Genomic DNA, 23,188 nt, shown 5'->3' with positions numbered 1-23,188 from the left:
CCCCCCCCCCGCCCGGCACTGCTACCCCCAGACCTCAGATCCCTTACTTGCCCCCAGCAGAGCTGGAGAGGGGGAGGAGATTTGCCCTCAGGATCCCCATGCCCCCACCTCATGCCTCACACAGGCCCTCACCTACTTCCAAACCCAGTGCCCCTTCCGCACTGGCCCCCCCCAAATGCTGGGTCCTGTCCCACTGCAAACCCCACCAGCCCCTTGCTTCTGCACTCCCCTGCTCCTGCACCCCCTCCTTGGCTGGAGACACGCTGGGCCACCCACCCCCCGCCCTGGACAGACACACGGCTGCAGTGGCTCTCATTCAGATTTTGATTTAATCTGGAAAATAAAAAACAAACAGAAAAATCATCCATCAAAGAGAGTCAAACAGGCACGTGTGTGTGTTGGTTGGGGGGGCAGACAGGGAGCAGGACAGACATACACACAGTAGGACAGCTGGGTGGACACCCCCCACACCATGGGGGAGAGGCAGCAGGGAACAGTCTCACCCCCTTCTTAGGTTTAATAAACTCCCCCCCTACACTGAGTGTAGGGCTCGATCTGGGGAGTCATCACCCCACAGGAGTGTAGGGGCAGGGTTAGAATATCATTTGGCAGTTTGATCCCCGCCCTCTGTTGAGGGGTGAAGGACCCAGCCCTCCAGGCAAATGAGGCACAGATTTGGGGGTGTTCCCCAAGAGCTGCCCCCCCCAGATATTCCAGGGGGAGTTAGTCACTGAGCAGGGGAGGAGGTGTCTGTGTGCAGCAGGTTTCCTTGTACCGGAGAGAGGGGGTCTCCTGTTACCAGGATGCGCATGGGATGCACGGCTCTACGGGCCAGGGGGGGTGAGGTCTGGTGCTGCGGAGGCGCATCTGGCACCTCAAGGGAAGGTCAAGTGATACCCCAGAGGCTGGGGTGTGTCTGTGGCAGGGTGCTCAGGCAGTCAGTGCTGGGTTGGCAGTTGGCAGCGGGGGGCGCACAGTTGGCATCACAAGGAGGGGCTGTCTCCATGCTGGGTGGCCCAGTTGGTACCACGAGGGGTGGGAGACCTGGGTGGTACTGTGGGGGACAGGAAGTTTCCGTGCCAGGTAGGCCCAGCTGATGGGGCGGGGGGAGGCGCCGTGCTGATGGGGGGCCCCAGCTAGCACCATGCGGCAAGGGGACAGTCTCGGCGCTGGAGCGGCTTCACGCCCCTCTAAACCGCTTCGCCCTTGTGGCGGGTGCGGCTCAGCAGGTCCATGGGCAGGCCGGGGGGCTGGCCGTGGGCACGGCGGGGACGCAGGCGGCGAAATCGGCGGGGACTCTTGGCCTGCAGCCCCCCGTCGCTGGGCACCTCGCTCTGGGCGTCGGAGCTCTCGTCAATGAAGGCCAGGTTCTCCCCCAGGTAGTCAAAAGGGCAGAGGCCGCCCCCCACTGAGGTGGCCGCGTTGCGGGCGTTGAGCTGGGCCACCTGCAGGGCGGTGCTGGGAGAGGAGGGCTCCAGCTGCGGCGAGGGCGGGGGTGGCGAAGGCACGGCGGGTGGCAGCTCTGGGGTCTGAGGGGCGGGTGGGTGTCCCTTCAGCGTTCCCACCTTCTGAAGCTTCTCGGGCAGCCCCATGCCGGTCACCCGCAGCTGGGCCGTCACATTGCCTGTCCAGCTGGCAGCCTGCGCCGTGAGGCCCCCCATCTGCGGGGAGAGTGGGGGCGGGTCAGGGAACCCTGCAGGCCATTGTACTAACCCTCCTCCACTTACATCCTGAGCCCCCCCATATCCTGCCCCCCACCCCGTCCCGCCCGGCGATATCCCCCCTCACCGCACCCACCCCCCGCCCAGCCACACACGCTGCTGGATTTGGGGTTGTTAAGCTGCACCCCGACTCCGTTCCCTCACCCATGGACATGCCCCAGGAGGGCACATAGAAGGCCCACGCAGCAGGGGAGTCTATGGCCTGTGGGCACCAGGCCAGCACCCACCAGTGGAGGGGGGCCGGGGGTGGGTCACGCACTGACAGAGGCCATGGGAGGATGCCGGGGCTGTGGAAGGTGTTGGTTGGGGGTGGGGAGGACCCAGCTCAGCCCATGTGTGCCAGGTCAGCACCCACAGCAAGTTGTCAAAGGCGGGTGATGACTGTGGAGGGCTCCGGGTACTAATCAGGGTGCAGAGGGGGCGGGGGAGGACAGTGGGAGTTCATGTGGAACTGGAGCAGTGGGGTGGAGAAAGTGGGGAGACCATGCGGGGCATTCAAAGGGGAGGCAGTGAGGGGGATGAAGGGACAAAATAGTGGGAGGGTTCTGTGGGGAGGAGTTGGGGGCCAGGCGGCAGTGGGTCTGTGAGGGGGCTGGAGGGGCAGGAAGAGGGAATGAAGGGGGCTGAGGGGCTGGAGGCGTGGAGCAGAGAGCACGGCAGAGGGGTGTCTGTTGGGGGTCCATGACAGGAGGCAGAAGGTGGGGGCCGTGCGGGAGGCAGAGGGGCGGGGTGATGGGGGGTCCCACGGGAGGGCGAGGGGCAGGACAAAGGCAGAGAGGGCACCTGAGGGGCCAGGGGAAGTGAGTAAATCAGAGCTGTGGGGTGGGTTGGCTGGGGGGTACCCACCTCGGCCCGTGTGCGCCGGGACAGCACCCGCAGCCAGTTGCCAATCATGGTGAGGATGGAGGCGAAGTAAGCCAGGCCCAGCAGGATCCAGAACCAGACCAGGGGCTTGTACCAGGGGTGCTTGTCCCCCACACCGTCACCTGGGAGGGGAGAAGCCGAGACACTGCTCCCAACCTGCGACCTCCTCGACGCACCAGCTGTGCCCTCCCTGCCCTCTCCCCCTCATTCCACGGCCCCCGTCCTCCTGCCAGCCCCTTTCCACCTGCTTCCCTCACCCTCCTTTCCCCCGGCCCCCAGCTACAGGAACGTCCACAGGTCCATCTAATCCTGCTTCCCGCTTCCAACAGCAGCCTGTGCCGGAGCGTCAGGGCACATGGACAGAACAGGGTAACTGGGAGAGGTCCACCCAGAGCTGGTCGGTACCATGGGGGACAGGAGGTCTCCAGGCCAGGTAGGCCCAGCTGGCCATGGAGGACCTAGGTAGCCCCATGCTGCAGGGGGACAGCCTCCATGCTGGCATCGCTCCACGCCCCTCTAAACCGCTTCACCCTTACACCCTGGAGGGTTAAGCTCGCCCTGAGCATTGGGTACACCACCCCAGGCCATGTCGGCCCACAGCCAGTGATGCCCCATTCTCCAGGCGAGAACCCAGTGACAGCTGTGGCCCTCCCAACACCTCCTGGCGGTCCAGGCGCCGCGTGAAGCAACATTTCCTCATTCGTAGTAAAGTCGCTCCCCACTCAGGCCAGTCAGCGACCCCGGCTTTTACCGGGTGCGAAAGGGTAAATAGGGCTTTTCTGTTCCCCTGTTCTCCGCCCTGCAGGGTTCTGCAGGCCGCGCCCATTTCTCCCTCCTTTGTGGGCTCTCTTCTAAGCTGACGAGCCCTCATCGTTTCAGGGTGTCCCAGGGGAGCTGGAACAATCTGTACAGTGGGGGCGGTGAGAGCCATCGAAGCAACCTGCAAACCCTCCGGGTAATGGAAGCCGCTCCAAGGCAGGGGGAGCTGCAGAGCCCCCGGCACCCCTGGTCCCAGACCCTCACCCTCTGCTTCCATGGGGGTTACTCCCTGCCCTTCATAGGCAACTGCTGGGGAAGACACAAGGGGAGAAGCTGGCATGTGGCTGCCCCCATGTGACTCGTCCCTATGCCACCCCTAGCCTTGGGGAGGGCTGTTCCCAGGAGGGGGAGGGAATGGGGCAACCCCACATCTGCCCAGGCCCCACCCCCATTCCCCTTCTTTCCTGAGCCTCCGTCCCCCTTCGTCCTTCCCCCCAAGCCTCTGCCGCTACCCTGCCCCCATTCCACCCTCGCCCCAAGCCCTCTCCCTCAGGCCGTGCGGCACAGGGGACTCATGAGGTGCCTGGTGCTGGCAACAGAGGTCTCCCCTGTCCACTGTCACCAGCTGTGGTGCTGGGAAGTGGCGCAACCCAGCCAGAGCCCAGACTGCTCCTCCGGCTTCCGGCAATTCCACCTCCTCCTCCAACCCCCTCTCCCGAGCAACATGGCTGGGAGCAGAGTGGGGTGGGCTCTCTGCTGGTGAGTGCAGGCCCAATCCCTCCTGCAGGGGCCAGGCCCCCCAGAAGCTCTGACTCCCCTGGCTGCTGGCCCTTCTCCCCGGCCCCCCCACATTTGGGGGGCACGTGACCCTTCATTCCTGCCTATGCATCACCTCCAATACCCTTGATCATCTCCAGTGTCCTTTTCTGAGCCTCTTCCAGTTCCACTGGATACCCTGAGATGCATCTGGAGGATTGCGTCCAGTTCTGGGCCGCCCAGTGCAGAAAGGGTGTGGATGTGCTGGAGCGGGTTCAGCGGAGGGCAATGAAAAAGATTAAGGGGCTGGAGCACATGACCTGTGAGAAGAGGCTGAGGGATTTGGGCTTGTTTAGTTTGCAGAAGAGAAGACTGAGGGGCGATTTAATAGCAGCCTTCAACTTCCTGAATGGGGGCTCTAAAGAGGATGGAGAGAAATTGTTCTCAGTGGTGTGAGACGGCAGAACAAGGAGCAATGGTCTGAAGTGACAGAGCTTGAGGTGCAGGTTGGATATTAGAAAAAACTATTTCACCAGGAGGGTGGTGAAGCACCAGAATGTGGTACCTAACGAGGTGGTGGAATCTCCATCCCTAGAGGTTTTTAAGTCCCAGCTTGACCTACTCCTGGCTGGGATGATTTAGTTGGGGGTTGACCCTGCTTTGGACTTGATGACCTCCTGAGGTCCCTTCCAGCCCTAGGAGTCTGTGATTCTACAATTATAATATTTTCTGCCTTGTTTTCTGTTCTTCTAATGTTTCCAGTATTCTTCGCCCATCTGACCCCTGCTGTGCACTGAGCTGAAGATTTCAGAGCACTCCCCCCAGTAACTCCAAGATCTCACCCGAGTGGCAACACCTATTTCAGAACTCATCATTTTGCATGCGTCATGAGGGTCCCTTTTCCCCGGGCGGCACTTTGAGTGTGTCAATACTGCATTTTATCTCCCGTTTTGTGGCCCACTCAGGCAGTTTAGTGAGATCCCTTTGTAACTCTGCAGGCGGCTTTGGACCCAATTACCTTCATGGATCTTTTATCAGCTGCAAACTTTACCATGTCACTGTTCACTCCCTTTTCCAGATCACGGGTGACTATGGTGAACAGCACAGGTCCCAGCAGAGGTCACTGTTGAGGGGGACCTGGTGGGGCCATGGGCCATGTGTGCCCCCCCGCCTCAGCACAGGGAAGGGCTGGGACAACCCCCTTTTGCTTCAAGCTCTGCCTCTCCCCACCCACTCCCTGCCCTTGGTCCATTCCTGCCCCTTCCCCACCCTCTTTCTGCCCCTGCCCTGCCCTCGCCCCACAACCAAGGCGGCCCAGGGAACTGGAACTGGCAGCAGGGGTCTGCCCCGCACAGGTCACCGGTAGCAGCAGGGAAAGCGGAGCCAGGCAGCCGCAGTCCGCTTTGCTCCACTGGCTGTGCTGGGATGGGACATGCAGGGGGGTCCCTCCCCACTCCCCCAGAGTAGCCTGCTGGGGCTGCCAGGCTTCACCCCATGGCCACTGGTGAGTGCAGGAGGGATGGCATCTTGCTGCAGGCACCAGCACCCCTTCCCCACTGCTAACCCTGTCCCCTTCCACTGCTAACCAGCCCTTCCCACTCGCAGTGGCTGGGGACACATGATCCTTTATGTCCCATCCACGCATCACCTGGGGGTCCCAGTACGGCCCCTCAGGGACCCCACCATTTACCTCTCCATTCAGCTCTTCCTACCCCTTGTTTCCGATCTTTCAACCGGTCACTGATCCATGCAAGGACCTTCCTTCTAGTCCCCAGACTACGCTCTTCTGAAGACCCTCTGGGGAGAGAACTCGTCTGAGAGTTTCTGGAAGACCTAGTGCACTGGATCACCCAGATTGCCCTATCCCCAGGCTTGGTGGCCCTCCCACACAATTCTTCCATCCATGAGCCCAGACTTCCCTTTGCAAAGGCTGTGATATATCCTAAGCACATGTAGACGTCTGCTAATTTGGAGCAGAGTGAGTGTGTGTGTGTGTGTGTGTGTGTGTGTGTGTGTGTGTGTGTGTGTGTGTGTGTGTGTGTGTGTGTGTGTGTGTGTGTGTGTGTGTGTGTGTGCGCGCGCGCGCGCGCGCGCCTGGCTCTAGGGGAGGGGAAGGGGGGCTGTATTTGTGGGGCAGGGGCTGGGAGTGCCTGGCTCTATAAAGTTTTGTATAACATAATGTGGTGGATACAGAAAGACAGCAACCACAAGCGTGACGACCTCTGAATTCCTACTGGACACCGCTGCACTATGCTATCCCCAAGCGATCGGGTACCTGGACTTGCCTCTGACAGTTCACACAGGACTGCCGGCAATTGTGCCATCTCACATCTGCGTCCCTCCAGAGCTCCTGGGTGAATGCCACCTGGCCCTGGTGACTGTTTAGGTACCAACTGGTTCTCAAATGTCTTCCACTGACACAGCAGCACAACAGCACTTCAGATGTGTCACCCAAATAGAACAGCCCTCTGGGGGGTCTCCCCCGATGGCCTCTGGAGTGAAGGCTGAGGAAAAGAATCCATTGAACTTCTCTGCACTGGCCTCCTCTTTCTTTAAACCCCTCTGGGGTCTGGCCCCACTGCCTGCCAGGCTTCTGCTGCTGCTGCTGCTGCTGCTGCTGCTGCTGCTGGACTTAAAAAAATTCTGCGCCTTCAGCAAGTTGTTTTTCAAGTTCTTTCTTGGCCTATCTTATCTCATGTGTACCCAGGCCCAAGGGGGGTGGGATGCGAAGGGGGCAGCTGTCCTGGGGCCAGGTGATTGAAAAGGGCCGGGGGCTCCCGGCTGCTACCACCCCCAAACCCCAGCCCCTTTAAATTGCTGCCGGGTGCACTCTGAAGGCTGACAGGGAACTGGGGTAGGAAGTTAGCATGTGCCGGCCCTGCCCGCTTTTGCCTGAGGCCCCACCCTTCTGCAGTCACAGAACTGGGCCCTCTCCCATCTTGCCCAGGGGCCTGGCAAGTCTGTCACCCCCCCTGCCATGTACCATAACCTGCCTGAGTTTGTGCCCCTTCCTGTTACCCTCACTGGAACATGACTCCCAAAGTTTAAAGGGCTCTCTTTTGCCTCTAACAGCCTCCATTACGCAGCTGTTTCGCCCTGGTGGTGTTCTCTTGGGCCTTGGGTGGTCTCTTCTGACCCGGGGCCTGCGTTCGTGATGATCCCGTACCCTGGGGTTTTCCATCGTCCCCACGCTGCTTGCTGGCACCGCACCTTTGGGGCAGCAATTTTTAATATTTGCCTCACAAGCATCCTCGGTTTTGTGTGCCTCCCCTTTTTAAAGTTTAATGTCACTGTGGCGAGGTTTTTAATTTAGCACTCTCTCCCTCCAGAGATGCTACATTTAATTACCATGCAGTCGCTATTCCTGAACGGTTGTGCTGTAGAATTAGCTCTCAGACCACATCTTCGGCTCCACTTAGGACACCGCACCCCCCCACACTCACCTTTCTTGTCCTCTGCACTCCACTCCTCCCCCCATGACATCTCTCCCCTGGGTTCCCCATCTCCTTCCCCTGTCCCACAAGGAGCCCTCCTTTCAGAGCCCCCTCCTGCTCCCCCCACCAGCCCCCTCCATGCCTACCTGCCACATAGTCCCCGAAGCCAATGGTGGTCAGCGTGATGACCACAAAGTAGACAGACTCCAGCAGGGTCCAGCCCTCCACTCGCTGGAACACCATGGTGGGGATGGTGACGAAGAGGATGCAACCAATGAGGATGAAGAGCAGGGCGGAGAGAATCCGTACAATCGTGGGACTCACCTGCCATTTCTAGGGGGAAGGAGACAGCGTCGGCGGAGGACCAGAGGAAAGCCCAGGTCCCTCCCCCATGCACACACAGACCTCCAGAGGGAAACCCCACCACCATCATACACACACCCCGACCTCCAAAAGGGGTAAACCCCACACACGCCAATCCCCCCTCCTAACACACACTCACCCCGTTGCCCCCCTCGCACAGCCCCTGGCGGTGGAGGTGGCCCTGGCTGGGGTCTGTACGGCTTTGCCAGACAGAAGATAACACGTTTTTTCACTCAGGACACATGAACGCACTCTGCAATCCACGCCTTGTAGCTGTGACTGTGACCCATGTCAGGAGGAGGTAAGAAATATGATAAAATAAGGTCAAAATGTACAGCTGGGGGAGTCTCTTGGTTTGTCAAACAGTTCTCTGGTACATTTTAGTAAAGCCTCTAGTGGGCACCAGGGCGTTTTTCTTAATGGGTGGGTTGGGTGTGGCAAACCGGTGGCCAGGTTCTGATTGTGGTGACCAGCAAGCTGCGTTTTGTGGTGTTGTGGCCAGTTGGCTGGGTTTTGTGGTGGTAGTGTGGCCAGTAGGCCGGGTTTTGTGGTGCTGTGGCCAGTAGGCCGGGTTTTGTGGTGGTGCTGTGGCCAGTAGGCCGGGTTTTGTGGTGGTGCTGTGGCCAGTAGGCCGGGTTTTGTGGTGGTGGTGGTGCTGTGGCCAGTTGGCCGGGTTTTGTGGTGGTGGTGCTGCTGTGGCCAGTAGGCCGGGTTTTGTGGTGGTGGTGCTGCTGTGGCCAGTAGGCCGGGTTTTGTGGTGGTGGTACTGTGGCCAGTTGGCTGGGTTCTGTGGTGGTGGTACTGTGGCAAGGGGCAGTAATTTGTTAGGTGCTGGACTGGCCAGAGGATGGGATTTCTGCACCTCAGAGTTGGCCATCCTCTCCAGGAGGGGAATTGTGCCACGCAACCCTGGGGGAAGGACCTCAGCAGGGGTAGAGGCAGAGTGTTGGGGGAGGAAACAGACAGGGGAGCCCCACTGGCCAGGAGGTCCCAACCATGCTAGACCCACAAATGGGAGACACCTAGTGCAGGGGGCAGAGCCAGGCTCCCTGTCCCAGTAATGTCTGATCTCTCCTCTGCAGCACCGCTGTTCTGCACACAGCCTGGAGAGTGGCTGCAAGGCCCTGGAAGGGACTGCCGGGGGAGCACAGGTGGCTGGAAGACTGCGGGGCGGTGGGAGACGTGGTGACCGCTGGACATCTTGGGTTGGAGCCGGGGAAGCACTGAGGGCCCTGAAGCTGCTGGGCACACGGGCCCTGCCCCTGTGGGGGCAGGAGGGCAGCATGCAGATGGCACTCACCAGGAAGACATCCTCCACCTTGCCGATGGCCTGGCGCAGCGAGAAGCCCAGGTGGTCGCCCACCCCGGCCAGCAGCATGCCGAAGAGCGGAATCCCAACCAGCGCATAGAAGATGCAGAAGAGACGCCCCCCCTCTGTCTTGGGGGATGTGTTCCCGAACCCTGGGGGGGCGGGGGAGGGGACAGAGTCAGCGGGGAGAGGGCAGAAGGCCTCAGTCCCTACCCATACCACAGACCCCCCCACCCCAACAGGACTGTACCGATGGTGGTGATGATGGTGCCGGCGAAGAAGAAGGCGCTGCCCATGTCCCAGTTGCTGCTGGTGCCGTTGGTGCCGTTGGCTGTGGGGTCAGCACCAGCCCCCACAGCATCTCTGATGTGCTGGGGAAGATGGGAAGGGGTTAATGCCAGTGCCTGATGGGGGGCACCCCATACCAGCTCCTGCCCCTTCCCCACCTCCTTACCTCGAAATTTGGCTTTCCCCGTTCCCCTTCCTGACTGCCTCATGGCTGTTGTCTGCAGACACCTGGTTGCCCCCACCCTAGCCCCACCCTCTTTCCCCTTCCTCTCCCTGTCTCCCCCAGAGCTCCCCGTCACATTCACCCCATCCCACTGCTACCTAAATCACCCCAACCTGCGTCTGCTTCCACCCCACCCCAGAGACACCTGCCTCCCACGCTCCTCTGATGTCTTCCGCGCACCTGCTCCCCATCTCCCCCGACCCCACCATGGACAACTCCGACTTCGGATAATCTCCGGAGTTGTCCAGCCTGGCCCTCAGGTGAAGGTGACAAACCCCTCTGATTGGCTGCCCCTCTCCCATTTTCTCCACCTCCTGGGGAAGGGCAGCCAATCAGAGCGTCCGCAGAAGGCAGGTGACGCTCTCGCTGCCCCACGGGAGATGCCAGTTGCGGGGTGGGGGAGAGAAGGAGCAGGGGGCAGCATGGTTCCACGTGGGGGGGCAGGGAAGAGAGAAGAGGGCTCAGCTCCCTTCTCCAGCCCTGCCGTTCCCAGGCAGGGGGAGGGTGACAAGCCCCTGCAGCTGCAAGAGGAGGTGGAAGACGCAGGAGGCCAGAGGGAGAGTTAATTGCTGGATTGGTGGGACACAGCATTCGTTTGCTGGGGTTTTAGGAGGAGCAGGAGGCTCTGCAATGTTGCTGAGCCAGCCAGGGCCCCGGTCTCTCTAGGAACACGCAGCACTGTCACTGGGCAGGTTTCGATGCCAGCCGTAGCATTTCTCGCACCTGCTGCCCCAGCCCGTTCGCTTCCCCCTTCCCCGTCCCAGTCCCCTCCACGCCCCCTCTCACCAGGATGAGTTTGTCCAGCTCCTGGCTGGGCACGCAGCGGTATCGCTGGAGGAACTGCTCCCGGGCAGCCTGCAGCATTTCCTGCTGGTGGCTCTCGTGGGGCTGCTCCAGCAGGCGGAAGACGAAGGCCCCGCTCACCAGGTAGGCCAGCACCACGGCCAGCAGGGCCAGCACCGTAGCCCGTCGCATCACGCTGCCCCGCCCCGCCCCCGCCCCACTCAGGATCGACTCCTTAGATGAGTAGCAAACAGGAAGCCCCCCATGGTTCTCAGCAGAGTGGGGGGCTGCAGGAGTCAGGGGGGAGGTCACTGCAGGGAAGAGAGAAGGGTGAGTATGAGGGGAGGCTGCCACCCCTCCCCCAGCTACCTCCAACAGAGATCTCCATTGCACCCAGTACCACCCCCATCCGGATACAGCCCCTGCACTGCACAAACTTCCCGGCCCCTCACCCACACATCCCCTGCACAGAGACCCTTAGTACCACCCACAGTCCCGTGCTAATACATCCACTCACAACCCCCCAGCCTCCATGGCAGAGAGACCTGTTACACCCCAATACTATCCGCACCCCCATTCCAATAACCCTACCTGTAGCCCCATCCAATACACCCACCCAGAAGTCACTGAACCCTCAATAAAGACCGCCCCTTATATCCAATACCGCCCATAGCCCCTCACCCCCTATGCTCCACCCATACCACAACAGCCTGCATTGCAGAGAGACCCCACTGCATCCCTGAGATCCCCATAACCCCGTTGGGCATGTCCCGCTCAGACTCCCAATAACCACACTGCAGAGAGACCCCCCCCTTACACCCAATGCCTAGATGGCTCCCCCCAATATCCCCCACCTAGACCTTCATCTCCACTGCAGACACCTCATAGGTTCTACTCCAATACACGCCACCCGCACCCCATCATGTCTAATGCTCAGAGACCCTCCTCAGCCCTCCCCAACACCCCATCAAGGCCTCCATGAACCCCACGAGATAGAGACCCTCCATGATACCCAATGCCAGGCTGAGCTCTCACTCTGATACGCCCCACGTGCCCCTGCAGGGCTGGCGGGGGGAAGGCGCCCTATTCCCCACCCCGTGACACAGACAAACCCGGGCTCCCCCAGACCCCCCAACACCCATGCTGCTCCAGAGCTGGGGACACCCTCCCTCCTCCCCACCCGGCTCTGCCTCAGCCTCCCAGGGCTTAGGCCGCTCGTTGCAAGGGGGTGCCGGGAAGTGGGGGCGTCACGCCGAGTCCGCCCCCCCCCACACTTACGGTGCGCGGCGGGAGGGCAGCGACGAGGCGGGCTGGGCAGCCGGTCCCCAAGCACCCCCCCCCCCCCCGCAGGCCCAGCCGGCCCCGCTCCCCCACGGACAGGAACTGCGGGGGGGGGGGCTCTGCCAGCCGCGGCCGGCCCCGCGCAGTGCGCACCCGGCGGCTGGGGCTGCGGTGGATGGCGCTGGGGCTGCGGGGGACGGCGCCGGCCGGGGCTGCTGCCAGCCGCTGCTGTGGCTGGAGGAGCCGAGCTTAAAGGGGCAGGAGCAGGCGGGTGTGTGCTCAGCTGGCCTGGAGGCGGGGGAGGGGCAGCGGGAGTAACCCCCCCACTCCCGGGCCCCACGTTGGTGGGGGGGGTTAACCCCCGTCCCCGGGGGCCAGAGGGTGGCTCGCAGGGGGCGGCCCCACCCCGGGGAGCCCAGACGGGGGGGGTCCTTGGGGGAATTAACCTCAACCGCGGGGGCCCCTCACATGGGGAAAGCACCCCCATTGCGGGGGGGGTCCTGCCCTGCCCTGCCCTCCCCTCCCCACCCGGGGGCAGGCTGCCCCATTGACTCACCTGGGTGCCACGCAGAACCAGACGCTACAGTAACTGGGCTCCAGGGAGCGACGGGCGGGGGGGTTAGTCTCCCGGCCCCTCCCTGTTGGGTGGCTGGGGGAGGGGGTGCTGCTTGGTGCACAGCTGGCTCTGTGCCAACCCTCCCCCATACAACCTGCCAGCCAGAGCCCAATTCACAGAGCCGTTCAATTAGCGCTGCCCACCGGACCAGTGCCGCAACCGCAGGCTTGGCAGTGCCCACCAGCATCCATGCCCAGCCTCTCCCAGCAGAGCTGGGCAGGGGCACCCGCTGCAAGGGGAGCTCCTGGCGTGTGCCAGCAGGGGGCGCCGTGTGCGGCCCTCTGTCGCCCCCTGTGGTGTGCACCCACCACCTCAACACACTCGGTCGCGCCCACAGCGCGGGGTTCCTTGTCTCCAGCAGGGGGTGACAGACATACCCGGTGCCTCTTGCACAGCCCGGGTCACACATGGCATCACACACACCCAGCCACAATCATCCCACACAGGCGGGTTTGTTTCCTACACAACGTGTCTGTCACACCCTGGGTCACACATGGCATCACACACACACACACACAGAGCCACAACCATCCCACACAGGCGGGTTTGTTTCCTACACTTGTCTGTCACACTCTGGGTCACACATGGCATCACACACACACACACACACACACACACACACACATCTCACACAGGCAGGTTTGTTTCCTACACAACATGTCTGTCACACATGGCATCACACACACACACACACACACAGCCACAACCACCCCACACAGGTGTTTGTTTCCTACACAATGTGTCTGTCACACCCCGGGTCACACATGATATCACACACACTTTCATACCCCATCTCACACACCTCCCCATATCTGTCTCTGATGTATGGACACTCACACAGTCACACATGGTAGCACACACCCCATGTCACACACCTCCCCATGGCTGTCTCCGGTACATGGCCTCCCACACGGTCACACATTGTATCACAACAGTCACACCCAATCTCAAAACAGCCCTGTGTTTCAGAAACGAACCACTCTCTCTCGCTCACACACACACACACACACACAGTCACAACCCATCTCACACACACCCCCCATCTGTCATGAACAATTGGACCCCTCACATGCCATCACACACTATCCCCCATCTGACACGCTTCCCTGGCTCCCTTCCTGCTGGACACTCTGGAATGGCTCACGCACACATTGTGGGGCTTGCACACAACCGTGAGACACACCCGGCTCTCTCACACATTTGACACACTCCAGACAGAGCCACTGCCCCCCCCCAGCTCTGCTGCCTCCCAGTCTCCCTGCCTAGCGTGGGCACAGGGTTCCGGGGAAGGCAATGGATGGAGTGGTACCCGCCCCACCATCCCCCCTCCCCTATATCACTCACTCACTCCTAAGCAGCAGCAGCAGCAGCAGTGGCACCAGCTCCTCCCTGCACTGGGAGTCGGCAGACAGGTGCAGCCTCCTCCCTCACCCCCCCCTCATGGGGCAGCTGCTGGCCTGCCCCCCCCCACCACACTGTTGGCCCTGAGCCTTCCCCCCTCCACCCAGACACAGCCGGAGGGAGCCGGAGCCTCAGGCTGCAGGAGCTGCAGTGTGCATGTGTGTGTGCGCGCGTGTGTGTGTGTGGGGGGGGTGTTATTAATTCTCTGGGAGGGAGAACATGGAGGGGGGCAGTACCTGGAGCAGAGACAAGCTGGTACCAGCACAGGGCACCTAGGGGGACAGAGGTGGGGACACAACCCTTTGCCAAGGGATTCTAGGAGAGGCATCACATCCCCTTGCTGTGAATTCCCTGGGTTAATGCAATGCCCAGACACCCGCAACACCAGAGGTGGCAGGACTCCTAGCTTCCATTCTCAGCTGCTCCACATCCCCTCCCGGTGCTGTTCCCCGCCACCCCCCCCAGAATGGTACATGGGGGCACTGTCCCTCTGCCTGCTGATGCCTGGGACCTACTGGGGGCCATGGTGATGCTCTCTCAGCCAGACACGTTGGTGATGTGCACAGAGGGCTGCAGGGTGAGGCAGAAAGAGGCAAGCAGGGGCTGCCTGGAGCGGAGCAATGACATTTATTGGGGCTGGGGGCGGGGGGGCAGAGTTACACACAGGACCCAGAGCCGGGGGCAGACTCCCTGCACTGCATCTCTGCTTCTCCCAAGCACTTTGGCTGAGCCCCTCTCAGGAGAGTGACACCATGCAGCAGCGCCTTCAACCTCTGCGTGGGGGGAACACACCCCACCTGTGGATTTCCTGCGCCAGGAGGAGAAGGCTGAACACCCTTTGAGCTGTGGTGGGGAGCGGGGGTGGAGATCCCATTCCCTGAGCGGCCCCATTCCTTGTGTGCAGGGAGTGGGCGCTGAACAGCTCTGAGCCCACGCAGCTGTGGGGAGGCTGTGCAGCACCCACAATCCTTAGCAGCTTAAGGAAGCCAGGTTGTAAAATAAATCCGGGGGTTACACGCGTCCAGGCGTGGAGGGGTGGGGGAAGGGACTCCCCTTCTCAGCCAGAGGGGACCACAAAGCAGCTAGGGAGCTCCAGGCAACGTCAGGGATCTTGGTAGCTGGTGGAGGTGAAGGGGGAGCACATTTCTGCTACCTGGGCTGGAAAGAGAATGGGAAACACAGAAATCATCATCTTGCCACGCCCAGTGCAGAAATGCAGCCACCTCTGGGGCAGAGCTTGGGCGCACGCAGGAGTTGCTCACCCAGCACTGTGGATGCTCTCAGACGCTGGTGCCCTTGTCAGGTTCAGCGGAATCCTCCTCTGGCTCAGGTCTGGGCATGAGTTGGACCAAGGAGGTGCTGCCCAGGGTTCCTCTCCGAAGGACATAGGGGCAGGAGGGGCCAGAGGGAATGTCAGCAAAACCTGTTGGTGAGGTGCAGGGAGACATTAGGGCTGAGTACCGTGAGGGCTGAGCTCTGCTGGGGCGAGCCCTCCTCTCGGACACCTGGGTCCCAATCGCTCTCTCTGGGGGCTGGCAGCCCCTTCCTCACACCAGTGCTCCGCTGGGAGAAAGGCAGATGCCTGGGGAGGAACCGGAGCCAGACTCCGTCCTGCACCCCCACCCTCCTTGCGGAACTCAGAGCTGCTGAGTGGGATGGAAAATCACCTGGGAGGGGTGCTGGGCACGGGGCCATGGGCTGCAGGTAGTGACGGGGGATGCACAGTGCACTCACGCAGCCTCCGCCTGCTCCGTTAGCGTGACCCCTCCCAAACTGCCGCTTCCCGTGCCCTTGTGGTCTGTCGCCCCCAGAATCCCACCAATCCTTCCCCCCTCTACATCTGCAGCGCCCCAGCCCAGACCTCCTCCCTGAACCCCTCTGCTCCATAGCCTGCCCCACAGCCTCCCCAAAGGCCGTCCATCCCATAACTCCCTGACTCTCCCCCCGCACGCCACATGCCCGGTCCAGGCGCCCGCCACGCACCCTTCACGACGACCTCGGGCAGCCCATAGGGCTCATATTGAGTGTGGTCGAGGGCTGCTGAGATGAGCTCCCCACGGCGCCTGCCCCACACTGGCCCCTCCGTCTGGGTCTGTGTATCCCGTACCCCTGGCCAGGGAGTCTGGAGCACTGTGGCGGGGCGGGGGGGGAGACACATTAGAGTCTGCCCCCATTGCCCTCCCCATGGGCCTCCACCCATTACCCCCTATCTCCAAAGGCCCCCCTCCGAATACCGGGGGCTCTCCCCGCCATGATACCCACAGTCGCCCAGGCCCTCCCTCGACCTGCAGGCCGGTGCCGTCCCCCCTCCCCAGTCCCCTTCCCATGCAGAGTCAGGCAAACACGCTACCCCCATACCATAAGCCAGGTCCCCTTGGCTTCGGTCCCTGAGGGACGCTGCCGGAGGAGTGGCTGAGGTCCCCTGGTCTGGGCCATCTCCGGAGATAGGCGCGGCACGTTCTTCTGGGCCCTGGGACTGCCCCAGCGCCAGCTCAGCCCGCAGGGCCTGGTTCTCCTGCCGCAGGCGGCACAACAGCTCATCCGGCTGGAGGGGCTGGGCAGAGAAAGGAGACAGGCTGTTATCCCAGCCCAAGCTGCATTCACCCCGGGAGCCGCGGTGGGCCCTGGGGAGAGGGGCTGGCGCAGGGGAACGCCGAGGACAGTGGGGTGCAAGCTGGAGGACACCGGTGGTGGGAGGCTTGCGGGGGAAGGGGGTGGGCTGTGCCCAGTGAAGAATTAAGGCTATTTCAGAAGGGGTTGGGGATGGGGCAGGGGAGCCCCCGTCGGGCCATGGAGCCCTGGGGTGGAAATTGGGGGGTATGGAGAAAGGACGCCAAGGCAGGTCAGCCGGAAGCTGCACGGGGCGGCGGGAATGCGGGGGGGACTGCTTTCCCACAAGCTCTCTCACCTGCCCCTGCAGTCCAGCCTGGCCTGCCGGCTTCTGCAGCTCCCACAGGCTGCTCTGCAGCTGAGCCCGCTCGCTGTGCCCGGCCGGCTGACCCACCAACAAGGGCAGGTGCATGGAGGGATCCTGCATCTTCCTAGCCACGGCCATCTCCAGGTCAGGGCGGGGCAACTCCAGGGGGCTGGGCAGCCCCGGAGGGGTGGAGGGCAGCTCAGAGGGGACAGTGGTGAGTGGCTCTGGGATTGCAAGAGGCAGCTCAGGGGGGCTGGACCCTGGGACTGAGGGGGACATCTCAGGGGGGCTGGGCCATGGGGCTGTGGGGGGAGGCTCAAGGGGGCCGGCGGCAGGCGGCTCTGCAAGGCTGTTCCCTGGGAGCGGCTCGTGGCGGCTGGGCCATGGGGCTGCAGGAAGCAGCTCAGAGGATCCAGGCTCTGGCACTGTGGTGGGCAGCTCGTGGGTGCCGGAGGGAGGCGTCTTCCTGCCCAGCAGCGCCCGCAGCCGCACCACTTCAGCCTCCAGCTGCCCACGGGCCTGTCTTGCCTCCCTCAGCGCCTGGCCCAGGCGCTCCAGCTCCTGCTCCCGCTCGTGTGCCTCAGTCAGCAGCTCTGCCACGTGCTGGGTCTGGGCCTCGCAGGCCAGGGCCAGCCGCTCAGTCTGCAACCCCAGTGTCTCCTGCAGCCGCCGCAGCCGCTCCTGGGCCTGTGCCGCTTGGGCCTCCGCCTCAGCCTTGCCCAGGGCCAGGGCCCTCATCTCTCCCCGCAGCACCTGCAGGTCCCCCCCAAGCGCCTGCCCCTCAATAACCAGGGCCTGCAGCTCCGCCAGTTCCCCTTGGGCTTGGCCAGCCTCCGGCCCCCCTGGCAACTTCTGGGCCTCCTCCTCCTTGTGCTGCACCGCGGCCTCCGGAGCCGGCGGCATCTCAGCCAGCGCCCGACGCTCCTCAGCCTCGTCCCGCGGGCCGTGACGCAGCTGCCAGCAGGTTTCCTGCAGCCCCTGCCACAGGCTGTCCGAGGCAGCCAGGTGCCGGCGCAGCTCCAACACCTCAGACCTCAGGGCCAGCAGCTCTGCAGGGGCGCCTGGCTCCTGGCCCCGCTCCGTGGGGCCCATGGCTCGGGGACCCTGTGCTGAGGGACCTTTGCGGGGAGGCAAACAAAGAAGAGAGGGAGAGTTGGGTGGGCAAGGGCCAGGGGACTTCCATGGGCCCAGATTGGGCTGGTGCAGGGTGCGGAGGGAGCCCCATGAGCTCTCCGTGGTCTCTGAGCCACGTACCCAGCCCCCCGCCTCGTAACTCCCACACAGACACCACCTCTCCCCAATCACCAGTGCCCCCCATAGCCACGTCCTGCCGCTGCCCCCCCAACCTAGAGCCAACATCCAGCCTCGTCCACTGCCCCCGTTTCCGCATCACTTCTTCCCCCCACCTCTGATGTCCCTGTCCCACGCCCCCATCTTACCTCTGCCCTTCCCTGCTGCCCCTCGCTTCCCAGGTGCCCGTTCCAGCCGGGAGGTGCTGAGGCTGCGCCGGCCACAGCCTGGGGGGCGCCCCTCCACTCCCCTCTGGCCCTGCTGCAGACAGGTGTGTGAGTGAGACAGAGCCTGGGCAATGGGCCTTTCCCCTCCTGGGGCGCTGCCTCCACCCGCCCATTAAACAGCCCCTCTGCCCTGGGCACCAGTCCTCACCTCGCCCTGCTCCAGCTCCTCCCGATGGCGCCGCTCCAGCTCTGCCAGCTCCTGCAACAGAGCAGAGGAGATGGGCACCGCGACAGCCACCGGCGTCCTGAGTCAGGGGGTGGAGGAGCGCCGAGGGGCCCCCTCTGGCAAATGGGGGCACGGCCTGGTGGGACCCCAGCGCAGCCCCTCCCAGTCTTTGGTAAGGCTGTTCCCCAGCCAGGTTTGAACTGGTCACAGCAGGGAGGGGGCTGTAGCGCTGAGCGGGGGTTGGTGGGGGTCAGCGGCCAAGGGCAGGGGAGAACAGTGGTCAGGTGCTGCTAGAAAGGAGGGGCTGTGCTGGGTCGGGGTGGGGGGAGGGACTGTGAGACTGGGGGGGGCTGTGCCATGTGGGAGGGGGGTTGTGCTGCAGGATGGGAGGGGCTGCTCAAGAGGGGTTCTCCCACCTGCTGGTGCAGCCTCTCCTTCTGCTCCAGTCGGCGCTGCGTGGCCCCTGCCCTTTGTCGCTGGCCCCTCAGCTCTTCCAACAGCTGCTGCACCCGCCCCTGCAGGGCACTCACCTACGGGGAGCAACGTGTCAAACGTGGGCCGGGGAGAACCAACAGACACCCCCACTCCCAGCTCCAACATGACGGGGAGGAAAGGAGGTTGTGATCCCTCCCACCTTCCCTGGAGGGGCTGCCCCATAGCCCCACTGAAGCCTGCAACCTCAGCTCTAGGCAGGGCTGCCAACCCAGAGAAATTCCATTGCTGGACAAAAACACGGGAAAAATTTGCAGACAGACACGTTTTTTACAGCCATAATTTTTATACTGTATTAAGACGACATAGACGGCCAAAAGTGGAAAGTAATCGTTGTCATTCTTACCCCACAAGAACAATACTCTACTTAACTCACTTCCATTTAGGTAATGCTGCCAACGCGCTGAGGCTAACTCGGCAGGGTAACGCAGACGCTAACGTCACGTCAATCACGTGAGTCCCGTTACATCACCTCAACTGTTGAGCTAAATATACAACTAAAACGTCCCATTTGTGCCGCTCTGCAGTAAAATGACTGAAGCAGCACAGAAGAAATTGAATTGCCGTAGAGTAATTGCTGGTTTTGGACATTTTATTGCACTTTTACGAAATTTACAGACAGATTTTTTTTTTGGCAGATTTTACAGACAGGTCCAATTTCGGCAAATTCTTTCTGGACTGTCCATACATTTAGCGACAGTTGGCAACCCTGGTGCTAGGCCTCCCCCACCTGATCCCTGAACCCCTGTGTTCCATGGACTAGAGCAGGGCTTCCCAGATTTTATATAGTTGGGACCTGTTGTTTTTTTTTTTCAGTACCTTTTTTGTGGCCCAAAACTATAAACACATATTAGAAAAAGAATGAAAAATGTGTAATTTTTCAGTTTATTATTTATTCACAATAACAACAGTACCTAGAGATCAGTGGTGTATTTTCTGAAAACGGGTACAGGGCTGCGGACCCCACTTTGGGAAACTCTGGACTAGACTCCCCTTGGTGGCTGGAGGCGGTACTGTACCCAGCAGCATCTGCCTTCGCCCCCGTGTGGCAGCAGGCGGTACTGCACCCTGCAGCGGAGGACTGGCGGGGCCTTCCCACCCAGCATGATGAAGCCACTCATTTCCCTTGCTCACCTTAGCCACCGCCTGGTCCCGCTGCTCTGTGCGCTGGGCCAGCTCCTGCTGCAGGGACGGCAGTTCGCCCCTCGACCCCCGGGTCTCTGTGTCACGGCCCAGGCCTTGGAGGGAGACAGCCGGGGCAGAAACAGCAGTGCTGTTCCCCCGCACACCACACCAGGGATTGCCCTCACTCACTGGGCCACTGCCCACCTGCCCTCCTCCACCACCAGGGGTCTGGTCTGGGCTTCCGCCACTTGCACCCACCACTGACTGGGCCCCACAACCCCAGACAAGCAGCCATTGGTGCAGTCCCCCCCTCCACCCCAGTTCTTTCCTGTGCCCAGCGTGCAGGCCCTGGGTACACACCCCATCCCCATCCCTCGGTCTGGAGCTCAGCTGTCTCAGGAGAACACTGAGCCCAGGCCCCTGCAGCCCTCAGCCAGCTCCCTGCATTGCTCCAGGCCAGACACCAGCCCCGGGGAAACCACGTTACTAGAACACCTCATTCCCAGGCACGGGACATCAGCCTGGATCTAAGGAGTGAGAATGGGGGGGTCCCCCAATGCCCCTTCCAGATCCGTCCATAGGGAAGGTAGGTCGGGGGCAGGGTGACATGCCCACAAGGAGAAACGGCCATAGTTAGGGAAGTGGTTTTGCCCCCTCCCCCCACCTCACCTGCTTTTTCTTCTGCAGGCTCCTCCCCAGGGGATGGGCTCCCTTGGCTGTCCTCTGGGGGGGCAGGACCCCCAGGGGGGGCACTATGCCAGGCACCCTGGCAATGCAGGGACTGCCCCTCCCCCACCAGGAGGCTGCCAGGCTGCAAATGGAGAAAGTCAGACAATTTATGGGGCGGGGACTGGAGGTCAGAGCCAGGGGCGGCAGCAGCGGAGGTAGAGGTGGGACAGAGCCCAGGCCTGGATAATCAGGGGCCAGGAGTCGGGACTCAGGAACATGGGCAGAGCTGAAGGCAGGGAAGCCTAGTGGGGGGTCAGGTGGGGGCCACACTCGGTACTTACTCTCATGCTGGGTGTTGGGGGCCTGTTCTTTAGTTGGGGGGTTTGCCCCCAAGTACCCATCTCAGCCCCTGTGGGGAGACAGACCCAGTCAGCTCTGCAGGACCAATGCCCAGCTCGCCAAGGGGGATCCAATTGTCCCCCCCCAGCCAGGCCCTGCCCCAACAGGCAGCCACAAGCACTAATACCTCTTATCCCTCATCAGCCCCGGACACAAGACACCCCGCTCCCTCCGGCCCTCCTCACCTTCCCCACGGAGGGCCCGGCAATGAGGCGGGGCGGGGCTCATGGGTCGCAGATTTTCCAGCTCTGCCTGACACCTGGGGGGACCCCAGAGCATGATTAGTGCTGCTCACCAGAGCCCCCCCCCCCAACTCAGCCCCCCCATGGCACTGCCGGTGCCCCTCACCCCCACGCTGTCCTACTCAACCCCCATCCTGCAGAGTTCCCCCACCACACCCCCCCTCCACTCAGGGCACTGCCTCCCACCCCCCAATCCTGCTACCACTGCCCCATGCTGTATCTCTCCCATTCCCCCAGGCACAATCCCGCCCCCCTACTCAGAGCCCACCGCCCCTTCTCCTACCACACCCCTCCAGCCCTCCAAACACTCCTGGGCAGCACCCACTTAGTGCAGGCCCCCGATCTGACCCAGGCAGTGCCCTCCCTCAGTGCCAGGCACCACGGCCCTGCAGCGCTGGCATCCACCTCCCCCCGGTACCTCCGCAGCTCCTCCTCCAGCTCCTCACTGTGCTGGGCGGCCCGGGCCAGCTGCCCCTCCAGCTGGCTCAGCTGCACCCCCTTGGCCTGGAGCTCCCGTCTCAGCTGCTGGCACTCACGCTCCAGCCGCTCGCAGGCCTCAGCCAGCTCCCTCCGCTCCCGGGCCAGCAGCGCCCACGTTCCACGCTCCTCCTCGTGCTACAAGGGACAGGGCATGAGGGGGAGGGGCCCGTGTGCCCAGCACAGAGGAGGGGGTGCAAGGTGGGCCTGGGGAATGGGCACAAACGGCAGCCCTGCCGCCGGACCAATGAGTCAACCCTAGTGGTGCTGGGCCTGCGGGGAGCCATCGGCTGCCATCCTGGGTGCCACCGCCCAGCCTGGGGGGGACGGATGAGGGGGGTAGCCCTGTACCTTCTGCCTCTGCTTGTGCAGCGCGGCCTCCAACGCGTCCAGCTGGGCCTGCTTCTGGCCCCGCTCCTTGGTGGCCCATTCCAAGCGCTGCTCCAGCTCCCTCACCCCCTGCAGCGCCTGCGCTGGCAGCCCCTCCTGCCAGGCCTCGCCCGGCCAGCTCATGGTGTCCTCTGCCTTGTCCAGGACTGGGCCCCTCCAGCCCCCGCGGCTTGCTCGGAGGACAGACACTGCTGGGATGCAGCGGGGATTAGCTGGGATTAGGCATCACAGCCCAGAGAGAGTCAGAGCACAAGGGGGCAAAGCGTGGGGCAGGGCCCAGCAGGGCGTGCTGGGCCACAAGGAGCAGGGCTAGGACTCCACACGGGGCGCTGGGCCACAGGAAGTGGGGTGGGGGCTTGGTGAGAGGTGAAGGACCACACAAACCACAGGGTGCTGGGCCCCAGGGAGCAGGGCTGGGCTCAGTGGGGAAGACCGGGCCCCAGGGAGTGGGTTAGATCTTGGTAGGGGGAGCTGCACTGGGCTCAGGGAGGGGCACAGGGCCCTGGGGATCAGGTGGCAGCTTGGTAGGGGGTGCTGGGCCATAGGGAGCCAGGCAGGGCTCAGCAGGGGGTGCTGGGCCGCAGGGAGCAGGGGGGTGGGCGCTGGGCTGTAGGGAGCAGAACAGGGACCGGGTGGGGAGCGCTGGGCTGCAGGGAAGGGGACGAGGGGCCCGAGGCTGCAGCCAGCTCAGCTCTGAGGAGGAGGCAGGGCACAGCGGGGGTGGGGGGTGCACTGGGACACAGGGCGTGTGGCAGGGGCTCAGCTGGGAGCAGGGGTCAGGAGCAAGTGCTGGGCTTGGGGGTGTGGAGCCAGGCCACAGGAAGTGCTGTTCTCATATGGGTGACTCCAGGCCAGGCCCCTGCCCCCCAACCCTTCAGCAGTTTCCCTTCCCAGCCCCTCCTTCCCTCTTATGCAGTTATCGCAAGACTCCACACACCCGCCCCTCCCCAGGCAAGAGCAGGGACTGGAGCCCGGGCGTCCTGCTTCCCGGTGACC

General features: G+C 62.6%; 2 protein-coding genes across 2 annotated transcripts; both read right to left on the bottom strand.

Moving 5' to 3' along the window:
• Positions 1-321: 321 nt before the first annotated feature.
• On the bottom strand, positions 322-11,997 carry KCNK4 (potassium two pore domain channel subfamily K member 4). The gene is made up of 7 exons (XM_075005231.1): positions 11,779-11,997; positions 10,504-10,811; positions 9,457-9,577; positions 9,198-9,358; positions 7,681-7,867; positions 2,568-2,707; positions 322-1,661 (listed from the first exon to the last, which is right to left on the bottom strand). Exons 2-7 carry the CDS (start codon positions 10,690-10,692, stop codon positions 1,191-1,193), a joined length of 1,269 nt encoding a protein of 422 aa, XP_074861332.1. The 5' UTR covers positions 10,693-10,811; positions 11,779-11,997; the 3' UTR covers positions 322-1,190.
• Positions 11,998-14,424: 2,427 nt separating this feature from the next.
• On the bottom strand, positions 14,425-22,315 carry LOC142019284 (uncharacterized). The gene is made up of 14 exons (XM_075005939.1): positions 22,154-22,315; positions 21,744-21,940; positions 21,269-21,342; positions 21,026-21,093; positions 20,685-20,826; positions 20,025-20,128; positions 18,815-18,928; positions 18,381-18,431; positions 18,155-18,263; positions 16,707-17,833; positions 16,157-16,352; positions 15,782-15,928; positions 15,061-15,221; positions 14,425-14,956 (listed from the first exon to the last, which is right to left on the bottom strand). The coding sequence occupies exons 1-13, from the start codon at positions 22,313-22,315 to the stop codon at positions 15,079-15,081; spliced, it is 2,634 nt and encodes an 877-aa protein (XP_074862040.1). The 3' UTR covers positions 14,425-14,956; positions 15,061-15,078.
• Between the last annotated feature and the right edge of the window lie 873 nt (positions 22,316-23,188).

The sequence above is a fragment of the Carettochelys insculpta genome, chromosome 11, assembly GCF_033958435.1.
Source record: "Carettochelys insculpta isolate YL-2023 chromosome 11, ASM3395843v1, whole genome shotgun sequence".
NCBI lineage: Eukaryota > Metazoa > Chordata > Testudines > Carettochelyidae > Carettochelys > Carettochelys insculpta.
This window is presented reverse-complemented; position numbering and strand designations above follow the sequence as displayed.